Raw genomic sequence first — 23,358 nt, 5'->3', positions numbered from 1 at the left:
GTTTCATTTCTGGACTCTAAGATTAGTTCTGATGGACCCTTACTTAGTCTTTCTGTCGTTGTGTCTCTGGACAGCAGACTCTCAACTGATTCCTTGCAGTTAGCCATATGCAACATTCTGCTTGAGTCATGTATTATTGTGAATCCAAATCACAGCGATAACAAACAGGCAGCTGAATGTTTGAGGCAGATGCTCTTAAATTAATCAGCAAAGCACAAGAGGTTTGTATGTATGAGTGGTTTAAAAAATACCCTTTTGCAAAGACCTACTTTCAGTTTCTTTAGGACAGTGAGCTTTGTGTATTTTGGGGTCAAGTGTCCTTTATTGGATCTTGGGATGCTGATCCATCACTTCTTGTTCAAACCGTTTTCTTTGTGTTCATGGTTTACAGCGACATCTTCCTATGCTTGTTACTTAAATAAAATTCTGTTAACTGAATTGCTTTCTTTCCCATCTTTTTCCTTCCTCTCCCCGCACAAAAAGACCTGACCCTGAAAACATCAGTTGATCAGCTGCTTAAAACCAACTAACTTAATGTTGCCTGAAAATAAAGATGTGATTCTGTTCCAGCCCACTTTCCTCTTGAAAGTTACTAGCTGTTTTGTGTGGGTCAGATGGAGACATCTGACAAACTGTTAGTTGTCACTTAGTCATGTTAATCTACTTGATTTAATCTTTTGTAGTATAGAGCTATATGTTCTTTGCATCATGCTTTAAGACCTCTGTATGATTTGAAAATATCACTGTTTTGCTGAAAAGTCATCTCCGTAAGTGAAGCACTCTGCAGTGGTTTTGGAGACAGTAGTCTGGGGAGAAACTGAACTATGTGGATGCTGAAATAGTCTCACAGTACATGGTTTTGGGATCTGCATGAGCATTTTGTTTATGTAAAATCAGCAACAGGAGATGATCGAGTAGCTGTTTATAGTTTATAGACTAAGCTTGTGTGCTGGATTTTATCATGTGGCAATGAGACATCCTTTTTCTGATCTGAAGCTAGTGTTGATGTAAATGTAGACTGCTAATATTTTATGGTTTGGTTGGAAACTTGTTTGATCAACAGTCAGGATACCATCAGTGAGGTAGGCAGTTCTTTGAAAGATAAGCAATTCAGTAATGTATTTGTGGCTAAATAAAAAGATAGGCCATTTACTTGTTGCCAGTCCGTGGTGTCTTTTCACACTTTAGCTCTTTTTTCCTCACTGTGACAGCCAACTGCCCAGTTTCCCAGGTTACATTCAACAGTGGTATATTTCCACCTTTAAATCCAAGGACTGCTCTGTGAGCAGTTTCCTGTTTTCATGGTGTTATTTGTGGAAAAGCAGCAGACCAGAGTGAGTTTTCAAAACATGCTCCAATTATGTCAAGTTGTCATTGCCGCAGCCTCTGCATGGAGTAACTCTTGAACTCCGCAGGCCGTGCTCCGCTCTGAAGTGGTTACTTTTCGGCTTCTGCCCTTTGAAACTTAGGAGTTGAGCTGATATAACTAATAGAGCTTACTTTTGATTTTAAACTGTAAACTAGTGTGTGTGTGTGTGTGTGTGTATTAGCCTATGCTTGTAAACACTTTATAATTTAATATCTGATTTGTTTGCAGTGCTGATTATCAGAGTCTGGAAACCCAGCAGTCTCAAGGAGAGTCTTTTGTGCACATTATTGGAAAGGATAATCAACCTATATGTATTTAGTTGTGAATTATTTTCCTGCGATATATAGCTTTCTTTTAAGATTTAGAAAATGTTTTGCATTGACATTTTATTAATAAATAACTCACTATGTTGTCTTGTTTTTTTGACACTTAGAGATAGCATGAAATTAGACCGTCTTTTTTGTAATATAAACTTTTATTATTGGCTCCTTTAGGGCATATACTTGTTTTCTGGACTCCAGTTCAGAATCTGGTAGAGATTTATTCCAGACAGAATTAAGATCCTGGCAGTTGGTCATCTTAGGACTGGCTGCTGCAGGAAGGAAATGACTTTCACTGGAGTTCAGTATCTTGCAGTTGCTGTGTTTCTCTATATTCATTCTCTATATTCATCCATGAGACTAAGAAAAATTCTTTTTGTTATCAATGCAGAAAAAAATTCCTACAAATTCAATAGTGACTTTACTGTTTAGGGCTTGATTGCTTTATTAATTTCCACCTAAAATTTGTTCCTGTTTTTACTTAGGACTGCATAGCACTAGTATTCTAAGAATTCATTATTTTTGGACTCTGGTGTTCTCCGTTGTATAATAAGTGAATTTGAAAAGCAAACTTAATCTATGGTGGGATAATAAGATGCCCTGGAAATCCACATTCATACCCAAGAGGGTGTATATTTTACGAAGAGGGACTGTTATTCAATAGTTGAAGTACACTGCTGAGACACAAGCTTCTGCCCCTGGTTCTGCTGGGGACTCTGAGTATGGGTAACTTGCTTAACTTATTTACTGATGAAAAAGATTACACTAATCAAAAACAGTACAACAGTCAGTAAATCTCAGGAGCGTTTGCTGAATGAGAACATCCTGAATGCTCAGAATTTGTAGAATATTAGTAGCTACTAAGAATTTTATTTTACTTTTTCAAAGAATTGCTCTTTTCCTTAATAATTTGGTAGTATATTCCTCTTGCAGTTCACTTTGATATTTTGTCTTCAGACCAAAAAGCAAAATGTTTTGGGGGGTTATTTTGCTTTCTGAATTCAAGCCTCTCTTATATAGGATAATTAAATCCTGGACACAGGTAGTAGGTAAGAAAAAAAAAAACCACACCAACAATAAACTAAAAGAAAATCCCATGATTGATAAGGATAGTTAGGAGCACACTGTAAACAGTCAGGGAAGCCTCTGCAGAAGTTAGCACAATCTTACAAAAGCTCCTTAATCTGATTTTTATGTTACTGCATTTTGACTTAGATTTTAAAAGCAGTCAAATTATCTGTTTTTTTCCTTTTAAGTATAATTTTCTAAAGAAGTCCTTCTTGCTTAGAGTAAGTAGTTCAATGAAGCAATCTGTTCTTGGAATTTCAGTTATTTTTAGTTTATACTGTATCTTTTAATGTAAGTGATTAATTTCTTGCGTTTGTTTTCTGTAACTCAAATCTTCATAATTTTAAAAAAGAATTATCAATGTTAAAAAACACTTCAATAAAATAGCAAGAAAAAATGGCTGCACTGCACTGTGCTTCTGCCATTTTACATGCATGTGCATTTAATTTTATTTTGAAAAATGAACAAAGGTTCAGAGTGTTTTGATATAAAAACTCTTTGGCCTTAGTCTGCCTCAGCATAAGAATTCTGATTCTGTAGGAGTTTCTGTACAGAAGGATTTTTTCTTTTGCCAACACAAAAGAGAAACAGTTCTTGAAAATAAAATACTCAGTGAGGATGCTGCAACTTTACATTTCTAACCTGCTTTTGTATACTTTTCCAAAATTACTCACTTAAATAGCTTCTTGGAAATATGAAGTATATCTTGTTTGCTGTGTAGAGTAATATCAGTTTCTTACTGACTATGTTTTCAGGAATATCAAAGGTGTGCATGAAGCTGAATTTTTCTAGGGGATAGATCTTTGCAAATGGTCTCTACTGTTTCAGAAAAGCATCTGTAACTGCTGGGAAAGTCTTGTTCAAAGTTCACTGGCTTAAGCGTTGTTTGATCTGTGGACCACAGCTTAAATTCTAGTGTGACGAGGGTTAGAGTTTTGGAGAGGGTAAGATAGCATGATTTGTCACAATATTGGGAATACATTCATGTATTTCACATGCTGTGGCATTGCAGAAGAGAAACAATGCATTCAGTTTTATTTTTTTATTTATAGAAAATGGAATAATCAAATCAGACAAGGTATTTGAAGTAATGCTGGCTACAGACCGTTGCCACTATGCAAAATACAACCCTTACATGGATTCTCCACAGTCTATAGGTAAGAGCATCTTGCAAAAATGACTGAGATCATTCTAATTTGCATAACTGTGACTGCCTTTATCAGATATATGTTAAGAATGTGAACATAATTTTTAAAATTTGGAAGTGTGTTTACTTCTTTATCACTTTATTCAATACCTTTTAACTAAGCTTCAATTCATAATAGAATGCAATTTGCATACTTGGATATGTCAAACTGATGAATGTCCTTTAGTCAATATTAATACATGTAAATATGTATTTATTTTTTAAACCACAGCAATTTGTGGTCATGCAGCTGATGTTTAAATACTTAAAAATCATTTGTGTCCAGTTTATGTCAGAAACAGTCTCTCTTTACAGAAATTATTCAGTTGAGATCAGTGCGGAGTTCTTTAAACTTTTACATGAGGGCTTTTTTTTAATATGAAAATAGGCTTAAATGGGAATCCTTAACTGCTGATAGGAAAGTTGTTTCCCATCCAGATCCCAGTTTTATCTTTCCAAGGCAGGAGAATGAATTATACAAATGTACCAATTTCTTTTTTCTTGATTTTTTTTTTTTCTTCTTTAATAGTGGGTGGTGAGAACTATGAATTGCAATGGGATTCTATTATATGTATAGGAAAATTCTTGATTTTTTTTTTTCTTTAATAGTGGGTGCTGAGAATTACGAATTGTAATAGGATTTTTATTAGTTATATAAGAAAATTCAAAAATATTTTAAGGTACATAATCAAAAGCTGATATATCTCCACAGAAACAAAGGTAGGTGAGTGTTCCTTCATGTTTTCTCATAGGTATGTACTGTTTTTACAATAGGTTAGGTTATTGTCTCCAGAAGTTCTATGGTCCCCACCATGACAGACTAACAAATCCAGGTTCTTACATAGGGACAGAGTGAAAAAGGCGTTACATTATTCTGGGACTCATTACTCTTCTGAATTCAACGTACTTGATCAAGCTAAGGCAATATAGTGACAAAATGGGGATTGTAACAGAGGTCAAGGATAGAACTTTTTTTTTCCTCCCCCCTGTCCAGAGTTGACATGGCATAGCTTTCAGGTACTGTACCTTAACTCACTTCTGAAGTAAGAGTATCAATGTAACCATTGGGGGGGGAGTGTGTGTAGTGCCCTGAATGATAGCAACGATTAAGGTATTGCATTTTACAGTCAAGGTAATAAAGATTGTAAGGTCAATATCTGAACAACAATCAACATGTTCTTCCATTCTCTTGTTTTACAGGTTTCCAAGCAACAATCAGTGCTCCACATATGGTAAGCTTTAAACTTATGTGATTAATACAGGTGATTTTATAAACATCTAAATGCTTCTGAAATGAAATATTTATACTAGCAGATTTAATGAACAAGTTGATTGCAGTGATGCTGTTGTGAACTGCCTAGTGGGAGGGTAGAGAGAAGATTGAGCCAGATTTCCTGGAGACGCACAGTGATAGGATGAGGGGTAGTGGTCAAAAAAATGCAACATGGGAAATTCTGATTAGTTTCTATGGTGAAAAAAAAATTCCATTGAGGGTAGTTAAGCACTGGAACAAGTTTCACAGTATGTGGAAATTCTGTTCTTTGATATACAAAGAAGCTGACTGGACAGGACTCTAAGCAGCCTAATTTAAAATGCCCCTGTGTTGAAAGAGGGCTGGACCACAGGATTTCCAGAGATCCTTTCCAACCTAAATTACTCTGACTCTGATTTATAGAAGGTAAGAATTCACGAGTGCATAACAGTGATTTCTATGGTATGGTATTGCTGTAATGCCTTTAATTCTTTGGACAGGACAAAAAAAAACCCCCAAAAACGTTGTACTGAGGTGCAGATTTTTTGTCGGGCGATTTGAGACCAGGGAGTTCATGACTGAGCATTATGAGGGGATTTCAGTACATAGATCTAGCACAGAGATAATTTTTCTATGTTTCTTTATTTGAGATGAAGAGTGACTAGAAGCATATATTTTGTCCTCGCAATGTTTGGACAGTGTCAAAACACAGTAAAAGTCTGGGCCTTCTGACTAAAAACTACCTAGTTGGGTTAGAATTTACCTAGTTGTCAATATAAAAAAAAAATCAGGATTTTTGTGTAGAAATGATAACGATTTTATTGAAGGAAAGACAGAGAAAGAAATACTGTGGCTAAGTAAGAAAATAAGTATTAATTATGTTTTCAAAATTTTTACTCACCTAAGTCATTATCTTTGAATTATCCTATCCTTAGCTCTATATGAAGTGTTAAAGCAAAAAGGAAATGTATCCTCTAAGCAAATGTTAACAATAAATGTTCTGACAATATATGTTCTAAGTATTTCTGATTTCTAGATGTGATGGATGGAGCCATAAGAGTGTGGTAATGCATATCTCTGAAACAATAAAGAATGAATTGTTTCTTTCAGTGTGCGACCTGAGATTCATTTATGTATTGGTCCACCATATAGGAAAGCAAAACAGCTCATGAAGTGTGTCTGTAGATTACTGCATTTAATATATGAGCCTGGCTATCTGCCTTTGTAAAAGACAACTTTTTCCTACTCTTTGATTTAGCAAGTGTGCAGGTAATACAAGAGGTAGTTTTAATAGCCATTTTCCTTGATGCTCCAGAGCTGCCTTCTTCCTAGCTAGCCTCTGTCCTAGCTTATTCCAATGTATATAGCATCATGATAAGCTAAATTCTTTATGGGCCTGGAACAGTAAAAGCCACCAGACCTGAAGAGAATTAAATTGATTTATGGTCTCTCTCCCAATAACTATATACAAATTGAATGTGTGCTAGAAGCTTGAATGGTCAGATGAGTTTATATCTATGTATACTTAAAAAAAATATATATACATACACACACAATTTGTTGAAGTCAATGAAATAACAATGATTATATGATGTAGTTAACTCCCCTTCACCCCTTTTTTGTAACAGAAAATAATTCTGAAACTTCTTACACAAATCCTCAGGGCATTGCCCAAAATCACTAAAGAAATGAACTTATATTAGGTAAAATAGACACTTTAAAGTATTCTGAAATTTGCTGTCTCTGTCGTCTTCTCTTAGCATGCATATGCTCTTGAACTTCTGTCTGATCAGTTACATGAAGGAGCCAAAGCACTTGATGTAGGATCTGGAAGTGGAATCCTTACAGCATGCTTTTCACGAATGGTGAGATACTTAGTTTAGTCACTTGACCATTAGAACTGCTTTAACTGTAGCATAACTATGAATTAAAGGAGTGAAAAAACATCCTTTGTACAGTGGACTGATGTAGATTATAGAGAAAATAATTTACTCTCCTGGGTGTGATTAAGGCCCATTTCTTACCTGAGCTTATAATAGATGGTTGAGTTAAAGGGTCCAGTAAATTGTGTGATGGTGAAGATACTGCCTAGAAGGGAAGCTGTTTTTCCTTGATTACATTTTAGAGGTTGAAGTAAAGCAGAGTTTGTCTTGCCCAGCCCAATTTTTACGTTATCTTGTGTGGCTATGAATGTTCTCATTGTGATCAAATGTCATGTCTTTCTGCTGTGAGCTTAGTGTGACCTGAAATAATCCTATTTTCACAGGCAAATATTTTGTATGTATATGAATTGTCTTTGAATTTAACTTTTTTCTTGTTACTGTATTGCATGAGCATCACTATAAATATCCATTTAATCTTTTCTAAGCTAGGTATTAATTTATATTCTTTTTACACCTTCTCCAAGTAATTTAACCTGTGTGTTGTTCAACCTGTGAGTAAGGAATTCTCTGTGGTTCCACCCTATCTTCCTTCTCCATTCCAGGACTTTGTCATTGCTTTATAACTAACAGAGACCATCATTAAACTGCCAACTAGATTTTTTTTTTGTGTGTCTTTCTGTGAAGTTAATTTGGAATATGGTGATGCATATGATAAATTCTCATATGCGTTTTTTGCTACTTAATTTTCTCTTTTCAAGCACTTATCTGTTGAGTCTGCCATTACTTCTGGTTTCCTGTGTTAAGAATTAGATAAGAATGTTTAGGACTGAGCAATGCACTAGAAAAAGTATTTAGGTTTTCTAAGTGCTAGCTGCAAAATTAAAAAATAAAAATTGTAGTTGAAATAAGTTAACCAACATGGAGCTTAGAGGAAATCTTAAGCATCACTTACTCAACTTTCTACCTATTATTGTTGGTCTAACTTTGTAGTCAATAATCAAGTGCTAGTAGCAGGCATGGGAACTCCAATCCCACAAGTGTTAAAACTTTTGTCAAAGTTATACATATTTCTTGCTAGAAAGTTATGAATGTATAGAGGAATAGCCATTTTCAGTAGCACATGTGATAAGATGTGCACTTTTTTATTTTAAAACAGCTGTATAAGAAAACTTGAAAACATCTGCAGGGAAGTCAGAATTACCACAAAAAGGAAATATCTTTCCAGTTTTGCTGAGGTTAATCACACTATGTTTTTATTGCATATGAATGCCATGTTCCTCTTCTGAATCCTCCTTGGTGGTATGCTGTGGAATGCCTTACAGACATGTGTTTTGTGCAACTTTGGACAAATGTTTTTGTTCTGCTTGATAGCATCACTACTGTGCAGTAGGGATCTTGCTTCATCCACTTGAATGAATGTAGATAAGAAAATATGTACTGCGCTGACTTCCTCTGTAAAGTTCTTTTCTAACAGTAACAAAAGCTTGAAAGAAGTATATTATGGGGAATGATGCTATAAGTGTTTTGCTATCAAAATTCATTGGGGATATGCCTACTGGATCATATGGATGTTTCTTCTCAGTCTCCCTAAGATCTAGAATGAACAGCTCACATTTGTGGCCCAAGTACCTGAGTGCACATTGATGTCGTGACAGCTTTGCTCCTATGATGATAATCTCATTTGTGGTACTTCTGGGAAAGCTTTATGTTTACTTAGACTAGTAGAGCATCTTTAAGATTGTTGTTTGAGTTTCCATGTTAAACTGCTGTGATAAACTTATCTACATAGCATACAAACTTAAATAAGTTTATTTGCTTTTAAAGGTTGCTGGCAAATGAAATGAATTGTAGTTTTCATCCTGTAAGTACTGGAACTATAAAAAGTGGGGTATATTTTTATTCCAAACAGACCATGGAGATCTCCAAAATTGTGCCATTTTGCTATTGTTTCAATTGCACACGCTTCAAAGTTCCAGGGTAATAGACAGATGTCATTGATGAGGACTCAGAAATTGCATAACAGACTATGACAGCAGCAGGAGGTTCTCTTACTTTATATCAGGCTATTTCATGCTATGACTGTTTTGCTAAATTCTAATTTCTGTAATGGTACCCTTTGCTGGACTACACTGGACCTTTTGCCAGCTTGTGGTACAACTGACTGCCAGGCATTACTCCAAATAGCAACCTGTGGTTGTAGTGAAAACTTGCCATGTGTTTTGCTCTGTTTCAAAGGCTAGGCTGGTGGTCTTCCACTTAAAGAAGAGAGAACACTGCTCTTCTGATGTTTTTAACGTATTTGTCCATAATAAAATAGAAGAAAATCCCCGTGGTAACCAGTTTTTAATTTTCCATGTCTTGGCATCATTAAAATGTAAGATACAGAAACATAACCAATGCATTCAAATGTGTCCAAATACAAAGTTGTATGACAACATGGGCTGCTAGGATGGGCTCTTCTGCCATTGTGTTCTTTGAGGAGGATTCTGTTAAAAATGGTCAGATTAGGATTTGGATTCTATTTCCTCTCTCCAAAATAGGAATAATTTTTTCTGGAGTAAAGACACAATTCTAGAAGAAGTACCTGTAATGGTGAATTTTTTTGTTAGTAGGCCTTTTCCCCCCACCTAAGAATACACAGATCTTTTGTGACCTTTTGTGAGTTACGAGCTCTCAAAAGTTCCACTCTTCCTGTGGAAGAGAGCTGTAAATATGAAAGTAGATTCATGAATGCAGGGGTAGGTAAAAGGTAGTTTATTCCTGACTGTTAATTGCTGCATTTGCTTCTGAGAGAATAGAACTCTTGAGAGAAGTCATGCATTTTGTTCTAAGTTACTATTTTCCTTGAAGTAAGGTCTCGTCTAGAAAAACCTTAATCTTTAAGTTTATTCATCATGAGAGGAGATTAGTTCTAGTCTTTGTCCTTGAAGCTGTTAATTTTCTGTTGCAGGTAATGCAAACACTCATGATCAAATTTAACTTCTAAAAATTCACAGAAGAAATCTCTACTAATAGTATAGCTTAACTGAATTGCATCTCAAAAAGATGACTATAACAAGCATTTATAAGAATGTACTGAGAAACTTTAATTACCAGTTACTTCTAGCAGTCAAGATGTGTCATTCTAAGCAGTAGTTTTAATAACATTGGGAAATATATACTACCACTTTACTGTTTTTGTTTTTATTTTAGAGAAATGGATTCAGGAGATAGAAATACTCATTCTATAAATAAATCTAGCAGAAATTATTCAACTGTATATTTTTATTCCAGGTTGGTCCCAAAGGACAAGTTGTAGGAATTGATCATATCAAAGAACTAGTAGATGACTCAATAAATAATGTCAAAAAAGATGATCCCACATTGCTGTCTTCAGGAAGAGTGAAACTGATTGGTGAGCATCAGACTGATATACTTACTACTACACTGATATTCTTTCTAGCAGCTGGTTAAAAATGACTGGAATTGGATGTGATTAAAAATTCTAATTTAAGAAGTTAAACCAAAGGAAGAAGAGCCAAATGAAAATTTTAAAATCCAAGTCATCTTTAGGCCTTTGAAAAATATCTTCACACAGTTTTGAGAATATGACTTCTGGTAATTTCAAAGAATATGTAATCATTCTATTAAAGAAGCTTAACAGGGGAGTGTTTTCTGGTGAAAATACATGCTGAAGGTCTGTCATGTTAAATTTGCTATGTAAAATTGGGTTTGAATGCACAGTTTTTCTTGAATAAATGTACTGTCATCTAAATGTGAGCATTTTAACAAAGCCTTCATACTTCTGATATAGTAGTTGAGAAAGCTACATGCAGGGAGTAGAGTGAAAAAAGTGTCAGATTGGCAGTATGCATCACTGAAGTTTATTTCACTTGTTTTGAAAATTAACAGTATTTGTATGTTAGGGAAGTGATTAATTGGTACCAAACTACTGTAATTCAGTCGGAGTTACTGAGAGGAAATAATGCTAAAATAAACACAAGGACAGTAGATTGTTTTTTTGACTAAAAGAAAAGATGCTCCTTTTTTTTTTTTTAGAAGATGCAAAGCAGGCAGGAGGAAAGTATTCCCTTCATTATCATTCTATCTGTTAAGTTTGAAAAGTTGAAGATTTGAATGATTTTTGAGGCTTCTTACAAGAGCGCTTGGAAAAATTATTATTATGTGATGTTTGGCTCTTATCTTAATTATCTTATAATTTTGATTCTTTTTTTCTAAATGAGTGAGGTTTCTAAATCTTTTTTACATAAGCCAATCAATACATGTACTCGTACACGTGTATAGAATGCACTGAGAACACTTTACACCTTAAACTTTTTCGGAAAATAAGTTGTACTGAGACTGTTGGGGCTGTAGAGTGGGAAATGGGGGGATAACTTCCATTGTTGCTGTACAAGAGCAATTTGGACTTATGCTTCTGGTTATACCTGGAACAAACTCTGATGCTCTTGGGAGTCTAGAGTTCTAAGTAAGCATCATCTACATTATGTTTGACTGTGTAGCAGGATGACTTCTGAATAGTTTTGTTGTGAGGTAAATTTTTAAAAAGTACAGATGGATGAGTAGCACTTTTGTGAATTGGGTGGAGAAGAATGTTTCACCTGTGCTGGATTTCTGGGAGCTCTTTAATGTGGAGCTAGAATCCAGACAGAGCTGTTTTTTAAAACAAAACAAATAAACATCCCCAAACATCCTCGTCCCCAACACACCAATAAACACCCCTGAAAACCCAGGGTTGATTGGCAATGGGAACTGTATGAATTAAGACTAGGTAAGTCAGTTGCTGGCTTTTCCAAAGTGTGCTTCAAACAGTCTCCATTGCTTTGTCACACCTCAGATATGCCATAAGTGCATTTTAGAAACATCAGCATGATTTTGAGGTGTCTCAGAAGTAGAACCGCACTGAGAACTTGGGAATAGGTATACTTAAGGTATCTCTATATTAGTTTGTGAGGGTTTTTTTGCCTTTTTTGGGTGTGTGGTTTGTTCTTTTTGTTTTGTTTTGTTTTTAAAGTCAGGAGGGTGCCTTTGAGGTCAGTCTCTCAACTGCTTCCACTTACCATACTTTGGCTCACATGAGAGTATGCCTGGAGCGCACAAGCTTTGATTCCTTTTGCATGAAACAAGACTGGATTATGTGCTCTGAGAATCAACTAAATATTTGATATGTTAACACGCACTAAACCACGAAGACTAGAGCTAGACCAGAGCAATCGTTCTGAAATGCATATGCTGCACAGACATCAGGTTCTCAGCAAAAACTGTTTTGCTGTACAGATCTGCTTCTATTGTACTGCACTATTTGCTGATACAGACATAGCCAGAGGGGATGAGGGTATTCTAACCACAGTGAAGCAGTTTTGTTCTGTTTCTGTGCTTATGCTACAACTGAGTGACACAGGTCTGCATAGAGACGCTGAAGGCTTGAGTACCATGATCAGCAGATCAGGTCTACGTTTAAAAACAAGCTACAAAACCCTTTTATGTCAGAAAGTCCTGACATTACTTCCCCCTTCATCACCACCTGCCACCCACCACTGTGATTACTTCGTTAACAGGCTGCATGTAACTGGAGATCTGAGTAGGACAGGTGATGTTATTCAGGATGTAAGCACAAGCTCAAAATTTGGGCTGCTGTTTCCCCTTGGACATTGAATAATATAATTTGTATCACATTGCATATATGAATGCTGAGTTAACTTTTTTTTAAAATCTTCTGGATATCTAAAAGTGTGTTCCCATTGTGGGTGGATATATACCTGACTGTTGTAGCCAGGAGAATTTTTGTGGATATTGAAAGGGAAGAGCCATGCTGTGCTTGATGCATATAAAGGACTATGATTTTTTTTTTTTTTTTGGTGGGTGTGTGCTGATTCTGGAGATGGTAGCTTTGGTTTGAACTATTGATTCTAAGAGAAAAAGGTTTAGCTGTTTTGGGTCCTTTTTACTGCTGTCAGTGTGATAAGATGTGCGGAAGTCACATTTGGACTTCTCTGGACAGCACACAATGTGCATTTAAGTCTCAGAATACATGCGTTCTTCAGAAGACAACTTAGCAGTTTCTTTCTCAGCTGTTTCTTCAACTTATCGATCTTTTGCCAGCAGTACTGGAGATCACTGCTTCTCATGCCTACTGCTGCATTTTAGGGAATGAGGGTCTGTCTCCCTGTGTACCTAACGTAATTCAAAGCTGTATCTGCATGTTTGAGCTAAAGAAGTCTTTCTCCATTTGCCTTCTCTGAGGGAACAGCAACTTGAAACAGTAGCACATCACTACTTCCTCTTTGGATGTGTACAGTGCTACTAATATATAAGCAAATATAAATTACATACTTGACTGCATTGAGATGGTTTTCCAGAAGAACCCACTTTGGCGGAGTCAGAAAGATTAAGCCCTGGAAATACTGGAACTTTCATCTTCATTACTGGCAACAGTAATGAAAGCTGACTTAATGGAATGGGTGATCAATAGGCATGGGTTCTCTTGAAGCACTGGTAGTTCTTGCTTGACAGCTGCTACCTGTGGCCCTTGGTTGGAGCTTGTCCTGGTCAGAATTGATGACAGGAGGAAGTAAGTCACTGAGCTTTAAGGAGCTTCTCAGCTATATGTGAGAATATGCTCTCTTCCTATAGCCCTTAAGCTTTGAGTGTAGAAGGTCCTTGCAGGGCCTTGTTTCAGGACCTAATATGGAAGATGACAAACTCCCTGATTTTAATCATTTCAAGGAGCTCTCCAGATCTTCCTGTACCCTCTTGGCTACTTCAGGGTGGTGGTACTGTCCAGGTGGCTCTTCGTGTCACTGAGGTCAAAATGAAACCTGCTATGCCTGCCATGTATTTTTCCTGCCTTGTGAGTTGTTGGAGGCAAAAAGTTGACAAATTTTCAGCCCCTGGCAGGGACTTAGAACTTGTTTTGACTCATTCAGCCTTTTTATTAACCTGTGATAATAGTGATTGCACAAAAGTCAAAGCTCAGTCAGGAGAACAGACAGGAAACCCCAAACAACTACTTGTGCTGAGCAGAGGACTATGTTCATTAGCCTCCTTGCTTTTTCTTCTTGACTGATTACTGGGACTTCAGCACTCGCAGAGTGTGAATTTATGGATGGTTTAGCCTCATTTACTACTTCAACTCCAGAGAGAGGTTGTCTGACTTGCTCTGAATTTCCTGTTGGTTTCCTGTAAATACTGTGGATGCCACATGCACATCATCTTCTTTCAAAACTTAACTCAGGGTCTAGATTAGTTTGCTACATTTCAGTGGTTTAAAAAACTCCATCTGTTCCCCTTTCATCCTGCGTAACTGGGATCGTAAGAGACACTGTAATAAGGTGCTTCTCCATGAGTCCTCCACCAAAGCTGGAGCTGCATCAGTAGCCCTCTGAATACCTTAATTACTCCTAACATCTTCCAAACAGCCACCTGGAGCTTTAGCCACAGGTCTGACCTGGCTATCCGTGTTAGTCCAGCAGTTGTCTGCAGGAAGGATAGAGAGACTGACCTGCTGGCAAAGGGGGATGCGTGGGGATTAGTGTGGTACTGCATTCATGTATGAATGTAGGTGTGGTCTTTCATTCCAACCGGTAGTGCAGTTATAGGTGATAGTCCGTGTTAATAGTTGCTTTGTCTTTTCCTCACCTTTGGAGTCTTCTGAGATTTAATGCTTTAGACTTATGATTTGCATTATATTTAGGAATGGTGTGTGTGAAGGCAAGGCAAGGAAAAGCATATGTGGTAAGATGGTAAATGAGAGGAAAAGTCACCTGCATTAGAATGGTAGGGCATATAAATACTTGTGTCTCTTCTGGGTGGACCATGTGTCTCCAAGAACTTTTGTTATAAATCCATGCTTTCTAATTTCATATCTTTTATGAGTGCGTGTATGTGTATATGAAGGTGTTTTGTTACATCTATTTTGCAATTGTGTTAATATTTTAAAAACTGACTTCATCGTGCTATTACTGCTCAGCAGAATTTTAGTTGAAATCTGAGGATAGCCTTTTATCTACCTATAGATATAGCAGTCAGCTGTTTTCTCCACTCCTTTTGAAAATGTTAAAAAAAAAAAAGTGTTTTCTTGCAGTGGGAGATGGAAGAATGGGATATGCAGAAGAAGCTCCCTATGATGCGATTCATGTAGGAGCTGCAGCACCAGTTGTGCCCCAAGCAGTAAGCCTTTATGTTTTATGTGTGGGATTCAGTAATCTCTTAGCTGTAAAGACCATTTTACATACACTTACATATAAAATACCTGGTAGACTTGCACTGTTGGGAGTATCAGTGGGCAGGGTGGTATTATTGTATGTTGTGGGGGTTTTTTGTTTCTGTTATCATTGGGCTTCCTGTTGGTTTGCAAAAGTTGTATGTTCTAGTAACTCTTTAAATAAATATAGTTTAAAGTGACTTTTGCACAACCCTCTATTACGACAATGAACTGGAACATTTTATTTAATAAATGAATTTTGTTTTAGCAAACATTAAATTACAGAATTTGTTTCCGAGGTTCTAAGGCATTGAGCCTGTTGGAAGAGTGAGACCCACTCAGCTGGAAATACAGACAATGCCATGTGTTTGTAGCTTTCAGAGTGTATACAGGGCAGTACTTACTAGAGAAGCTGAAGAGTAGCCAGGGACTTTAGGATGTACATACATGAAGTCCATTCTTGAAAATAAGGTCTTTTTTTTCCTCTTCCTTTTATCACGTGAATGGGAATATATAGCATGATTTTGGTATGCTAGATACCAGTTAAGTTTTTTAGAATCTGAATTGTAATGAGGGGTAATGAAGGACTGGAGGTTTGAGGTGCTGTAGACAGGTTAGACATTTCCAGACATTGGCCATTGTTTCTTGTTTTTTTGGTTTTTTTTTTAATTTTATTTTGGGGGGTGTGTGTGGTGTTCCCACAAAGGTATTTTAAAGCTTATTAGTGAAGGAAACAGTTCTTAATTATAACTTTTGTTAGTAGTAGGGATTAAGGTTTGGTTTTTTTTTTTCATGGCATCTGGGAAGTATTGAATTTTCCTTGAGACTGCTGTGATTAGTTATGAAAAAAAACCCCAAATATTTCTCTCACATACAGTTACTTGTCACTTGTCTTACTCATATTCATATATTTTAGGCAAGCTTCATAAAATGCTGTTCCATTCACAGAATGAAAGAGGAGCTGTTGGGTAGTGAGTGTATTGTAGATCACTTAAAATTATTCCAGGAAGATTAATTAAAAAAAAAAGTCACAAATCTCAAATCTTACCCTGAGGACTTAGGGGAGATCAGTTACCCCCAAAATGTAAACAATGGGCCTGTACTGATGCACAATAAGTACCAAACAGTTAAAACTGGCAGTTTTAAAAGATTGAATCTAGTGTAAAAATAAGTTGTGATTTACACATTTTTCCCCTCTTATGTAGAAACTAAAACTGCAACCAACCCAGTTAATCCAATTACTATTTTACCTTCTTTTGCAATTATATGAAATTATTGTGAATGTTTCTGTAATACCAATTGTGTACCATGTTGTTGTGATACTCTAATTTTCAGTGCATTTTTAATTTTTCCTAATTGAAGTAGTTATCTACTTCATAAGAGTAGATAGATAAATTGTGGCAAAACTGTTAATCTAATGTAACAAACTTTGGATCCAGCTTCTCTGAAGCGCCTGGTTACATTCTAATTTCTGTGTTGTGTTCTAGCTTATAGATCAGTTAAAACCTGGCGGAAGATTGATATTACCAGTTGGCCCTGCAGGGGGAAACCAGATGCTCGAACAGTATGACAAACTAGAAGATGGCAGTGTCAAAATGAAGCCTCTGATGGGAGTGATATATGTGCCTTTAACAGATAAAGAGAAGCAGTGGTCCAGGTGGAAGTGATTTTCTGTTCCACTTACTTCTTCCACACACATGCAAGGTGAAAGGGTGTGAATTTTAAGCAGATAGACTGCAAGGCCTGCCTTTGCTGCTGTCATTGCTTTCTGCTCCTCCATACCATGAAAAGTGACTCGGTCTGCATTACTACATCACCAAAAGGAAGTTATGCTAAGTTTGAGTTAATTTAAAAGCAGAAGAAAAATATTGCATGGGTTGCACTTTGTCTGTTTCGGACATGTTGTCTTTAGTCTTTGGTGTGTTGAAGTTTCTTATTTGTTGTTTGGAACACAGTATTTTCTAAATTTAAACTTCTCTTCTAATGAATGTTTTATAACTAGCTTGCCCAGCAATTAGGGCAAAGTGTAAAATACTACTTAAGAATAAATATTGTTTTGTCCTGTAAGTTAGTGGTAATTGGGTGTTCATTTTTTATTTTTCTGAAATGTCACGAATGAAGAAAAATCTTTGTAAAATCCTTTATGGGAAATACAGATAATCTTGCAAGCACTTTTCCCTCAGCCTCCAAGTAGCAGAAAGTGGAGAAGGTAATCCCTTCTTCCCTGAAGTATAAATGTAGTGTTCAGAAAAATTTTTCAGACATGTTATTAAAAGTCTGTCATCTGTTTGCCAGCACAGCAAACTCTAAAGGCTTTTCTAGAGCTAGTAAACCTTCCAATTTGCTGAACTGAATGGCCAGTAACATAGACATAACACAGCTGTCAGCTTAAACCATGCTAGGCATTAGTATGCGAATGAACAAAGCAGCAGTCCTGTTTTGCTTCCTGGCAGAAAATGCTTGTGAATGTATTATCTGTTAATGAAGTGTAGAGATGTGTATTGAGTTCTGAAAACAGCTTTTGAGCTTTATAACCCCTAAATTTAGGTTTTTGGTGTGTGGGTTTTTTTTTTTTTTTCCCCTTGATGTTCTGGATTATAGCTTGTGATTTGGATACATGAACACTTAAACTTTAAGCTATCAAAATACCATAAAAAGTACAAATAAAGCAGTTTGCGTTACTGCTGCTTACTGAAACCCCATTTCAGTGTTTCTTGGATTACTGTATAGCCACCATGTACAAATTACTCTTAGAGCTACTTTAATTAGTTACTGCTTAGTGCAAAACTTGTGAAGCAAGCTCGCTATTGAGATGTTTTGTGTTTGTTATGTAAATTAATACTTTGTCCTTGAATATTGCCAATATTCCTTCAGTGTGATACTCAGGGGTTTCCTGCCTCTCGTAAGGCTTAGGAAGGCTTGCTTTGTGGTCGTTTTCCCCCTCTGGCAAATGTGGTGGACTTAATTCAAGTTTAGAGTGCATGCTCTGCTTACTCTAGAAAAGAGAAGTATTCTTACTTAAGCCTTCCTTTTTCCAGTGAGGTTTTATAGTTTTTTCTGTGTTTCCACCTGATCTGATTAGTAGCAATTGTGTGTTCCTATAAACAGTGTTTATTGAAGCGTTTCTGGAATGACAGTGGTTATCCTTTCCTGCTAGTGAAGGTGGTGTAGTGTATTAAGGACTAAAATTCTAAGGTCTTTGCATTTCTTCTATGCAGTTTTGTACTCTGTTTTCTCTAGCTAGCTCAGGAAGAAGTAATAGATTGTCTTTGGGCCTGCTTTGGTCATGAATATTGTGGGGTTCTTTTCTAGTTCTTACCAGTTTCTGTTTCTGTTCTTTTATGAAATACATCTTGATTTTTCTTTGTTTATTTTTAAGTATTGACAGTATACATTGGTGTTATCAGAAAAGGTTAAGTGCTTAGCCTGAAGGGTTACCTTGATCACTACTATGGCATAGAGGCTGTTTCTTTCTATGTACATTTAAATCGGGTTCAGATGTGGAAATCTCTGTTAAAGAAAATCTCAGAAGTCCACTTCTTATAATGTTTGTTTTTTCTTTAATCATCTTTTTTTGGATCTGAAAAAAATTCCCATTCCTTTCTCAAGAATAACTGCCAGTGCACTGCTGACCTCACAGGAGGTCACATCTGTCTTTTTTGTTGTTTTTTCTTATAGGTGAGTCCAAAGTGTATGGTCAGCCAGCTGCTGCTAAGGAAACTCTTATTATAAATCAGCATTTGTTACCTATGCTAGCATCACAGATGAAAGAGATATTTTTTCTACACTTCCTAGATTGTTGAAGACCTGTGAGCAGAGATCAATTACAGACTCCTCTGGAAGAGTATCTTTAAGTCTTTCAGTAGTAAAGAGTTGTAGTCTATGAGAGACTCTAATTGTTGTAAATCTTAAATTCATTGAATGCTCATTTCTTTAGAGTAGCTCAAGAATCCTGTGTGTTCAGCTTACCATTCTCTTAGTAGTTTACATTGTTATGCAATTTCATTCCTAATGCAGGTAACCTTTTCATCATGTCAAGAATTGGTATCCCTTCACAAAATGCAATTGATAGGCCACCAGCATTTTCCTAGGCCAGCAGACCTTTCAGTTGGCAAGAAAGAAGCCACTTGAATTTTTGCTTAGCCATTCATATGCTGGAGAAGTTAGTACAGTTCCTTACTAGGGCTGCAAGGTGCTCTTTACAAAGCAGCACAACAGTGATTTGATCTCTAAGTGGTATTTGAGGTCAAACTTACCTTCAGATGCTTCGCATCATTCTTCATTATGTAAAACTGGACCTCATGGCAAAAGAAAATCTGGACTAGCTGGAGAATCTGGACAAGGAAGGAGAAGACTCCTTGGATTTTGATAAATTGGTGTTATGGTGCTAAATAAAATCTTATTTTTTTGAATATTGTTGGATTTATTTAAATTTAGTCAATAAGTGTCTAGTTTGGGTTCAGCTGCAATAGTATTTTTTAAGCTTCAAATATTAGTGGGAATCTCCTCAAATGTGACTCTATGGGACATTTGGAAGTAAAAGATACACAGGAACCCTATCCAGCAGTAAGTGCCCCCTTATGTGATTATGCTGGTTAAGGGTGTTTATCTTTTCACATAAAACTTTCCCAATTATTAATTGTTTTTTTCTTACTCTTAAGTAGGGAGGAGAGAAGACCTCTTATGCCACACAGTTGAGAACACAGCTTCTTGGCTACCTTCTTGTCAGTTCTGGTGAAAGTTAGGATCTCTCTGGTTTTACTTTTCTGTGAGCGTTCACTTACTACATATATGGAGAGACAATTTAAAGAGAATAACAATGTAAGGAATACTTAGCAATGAGTCTCTTGCAAACATGGATTTTATTTCCAAATAGGCAGCTATTTTAAAAGTTTGCAAATTACTTTTTTTAACTTAAAATATTGCATTAAGATAAATTATTTATAAATGTCATGCTAAATTCATATTTGCTGATAAAGTACAAAATTATGACAGTATAACCTTTCTGAGCAACAGCTGCAGTGACTAGACTGGGGCTATTACTGCATCCCACCTATCTGTACATACAACATGATTAAGCACCCTTTTGGAAAACATGTTTAGTAGGAAATATTTTAATATGTTTCTGCTTAGAAACTCTTTATTCAGTGTTTCAAATGCCCCTAACGAGCTAGTTGTCTAATTTCCATTGAAATGAGCAGGAATTTTTTGCCCAGAATTCCTTAGGCTATGCAGACTAATAATTATGGTTAAAGTTTTTATTTTACGTTGGCAAAAAGAATCTCTGCACAGAATATTTTAGGTTAAATTTAAAAATTATGTATTATGCAAAAATGCACATGATGTAACTGATATAATAGGTTGCAGAGAAAATTCCTTTTCTTTATCATTTCAGCCTACTATCGCAATTTGATGATTGATCATAGCAAATAGTAAATACTTTATAACAGCACCTTGCCAGATTAAAATGTTAAAGTCCAAATATTGCTTCTAGTTACATTTAAAATTACAAAGGGAGAACTAATTGGCTGCTGAAACACTGAGTAGATACTGAAATTCGGAGTATAGCCTAATAAGAATTAGAAATACAGTATCAGTAATGAGAGCCTATTTTTCATGGATGAATGATGTATCAAAAAGGGAAAGTCAAATGCTGCCTAATGACAAGAAAATTGAAGTGGATCAAAAAGAGTGAATTACAGATTTCAGATAAATGTATAAATACTCATTCAAATATTTAATTTGAATGCCTTCCACCGAAGAGGTGAAGACAAATTGCAACACTTCATGACTTACCTGTATCCCAAACTTCTGTTATTTCTTATTGTTGATAAGATTTGTAGTGAACTCTGACATTTACCTGAAATGCTACTATTAGATTTTTCTGAGAATGTTTCTTAGTTTGTTGTTGGATACTCCCAATGGAAAATGTAGAATATTCCTGTAAATGTTTTCCCTACTAGTAAGGCAAAATTTTTCAAACTTTTAAAAAATTATATTTTACAATAGTAATTTTGAGCTAATGACTTCTGAAATTTGCTTTAACTTGAGCTTGTAAAGTTGCTTTGATGCCTCAGTTGACAATATTAGATGAGTGATTCTCTTGCTAGAATTGCAAGGGACTGAGAAGGACTGTTGTGATGACTTAAAACCTGAATATATATATATTGCTTGCTAAGCAGGAGCTAGTAAGCAAATTGGAAGGAGTGCATATATGAAGGTGGAGGGAAATTATGTGAGTTTTGTAAGAATCGCAGCAAATAGTTGTGGCCAGAAAAAGGGAGAAAAATACAAATTAATCAGTGGATATTTCTTATGGGTCTAGAGGACAACAGGATATTTTGAACAAGGAAATAGCAGTCGTCTTTGAGTCTCCTTTTTAAGCTTGGTAGCAGCATAGATCTTTTACTGCTGGGAGGATAGGCAGGTATCCTGATTTTTACCAGTAGCTGAAGCCTGGTAGTTTTCATAGCTTGGCAGCTTCTGATCCATACATCTGAAGTTCAGATCAACTGATGCTGTTTTGCAATATGTATTTAAGTCTTGCAGACTGTTCAGATTAGGTGGAAAGCTGAGAGGTTTTACCGACCTGATGATCTAAGACTTCTCTGTAACTTTCTGATTAATTCAATAGTGCACATACGAGCTCAGCTTCTCATAAGAAAATAGATTAATAAAAATAGAAAATAAAAAAATCAAAAGCAGAAAATAAATGCTGCATAATTTTAACACATATATCATAGATTGTTTTGGGCTGGCATGCTGTTGTTAGATTAACAAGTAGTGAAGAGTGAGTGAAAAATCTCTTGAGGGAAGCTGATCCCCTTAATACAGTAAATGTTCTAATAGAATATGAAAATCTTTATTCTGAAAGTGACATCTAGGGTATAATTAACTTAATTAACATTATTTGCTCAGGAATAGTTTAAAGCAATGCAAATACCAACAATTAAAACATTGGCGTGTTAGTATCACTTATGTCAATTCTAAGTACAAATACTGTTTTGTAAAAGAAAAAAACCCGGCACACTTCAAATACACTAACTGTGTTAGTAACATTATGCAAAAAACCTTGCCAACATCTGTGGCTGGGGAAAATTATAATGTTTAATAGTTTCAGAGTAAATACAGAATTTTTCTTGGGCTTACAATTTCTTGAGGATCTAGCTTGGGTTTAAAGGATGAAGAATTATTTGTCACAGTAAAAGGCCAGGCTTTTACAAAGCTATGAGAGTATATGGTAGGAATCGGGATGAAAATCACATCAGCAATTAAGCATATGAGACTAAACTAGCAACAGCAGTAGTCATTACTTACGTATGCTTTTTGAGGTTGTAAATGTTGACTGATGATGCAGCTCCTGGAAGCATTAAGGATGAATGAAACACTTGTCTTAAGTTCACCAGCACTGCATTTTAAACTCAATATCAGACGTTAATTTATTTTTATCCGTTTAAAGTATGCAAATACCCATTCTGTGAAATAGGCAAATACGGAGAACTTCCAAATCTTTGGCTATAAACAGATTTTTCTTTACCCCTGCCAAGATGTGGTGTTCTCCCTTCTGCTTTTTTCTGCTTTCTGTAATTACTGCAACACTGAAGCTGTATGATTAGTACCTCACTATTAGAAGGCAGTGCAAAGAATGCAAATATTTATCACTAACAAATCACAAGGTTTGCATCCCAGCTGCATTAGATAGAAAAATAGTCATTGAAGCACTAGTTGCAACAGCCTTTTCAGTTGCTTTTAAAATGTTCTGCATGCTGTCATTCCATGCTATGTGATTCCCGAAGGACAGTGCCTTTGTAACTTTAAAGCTTTTGCTTGTGTGTATGTAGCATTATATTTTTGTGGGTTAGTTTGCATGATAGCTGGAAATACTATTGTGTATTGAGCCAGCAATCACATTAGTGAAGTTTTTCTTAATTCAGACAGTGTTTGCTTTGGCTAATGAGGCACCTACTAAAAGAAAAATCAGAGTGAACTCATTGTGAGTTTATCAATCCTTTGTGCCTTGGGCAGGGGGGGAAAGCAAACACTTCTGTTTTGAATTTGCCAACATTTGTAATGGCAC

General features: G+C 36.0%; 1 protein-coding gene across 1 annotated transcript; it reads left to right on the top strand.

Moving 5' to 3' along the window:
* Nucleotides 1-3,711: 3,711 nt before the first annotated feature.
* PCMT1 (protein-L-isoaspartate (D-aspartate) O-methyltransferase) lies at nucleotides 3,712-17,141 on the top strand. The gene is given in 7 exon segments (XM_010292364.1): nucleotides 3,712-3,800; nucleotides 3,802-3,914; nucleotides 5,144-5,175; nucleotides 6,956-7,060; nucleotides 10,352-10,472; nucleotides 15,162-15,247; nucleotides 16,769-17,141. Coding segments are annotated over 7 exon segments (726 nt in total). The 3' UTR covers nucleotides 16,949-17,141.
* The last annotated feature ends 6,217 nt before the right edge of the window (nucleotides 17,142-23,358 follow it).

The sequence above is a fragment of the Phaethon lepturus genome, unplaced genomic scaffold, assembly GCF_000687285.1.
Source record: "Phaethon lepturus isolate BGI_N335 unplaced genomic scaffold, ASM68728v1 scaffold18130, whole genome shotgun sequence".
Lineage (NCBI taxonomy): Eukaryota > Metazoa > Chordata > Aves > Phaethontiformes > Phaethontidae > Phaethon > Phaethon lepturus.
The sequence above is the reverse complement of the archived record's forward strand: the minus strand, read 5'-3'. Positions and strand labels throughout refer to the sequence as shown.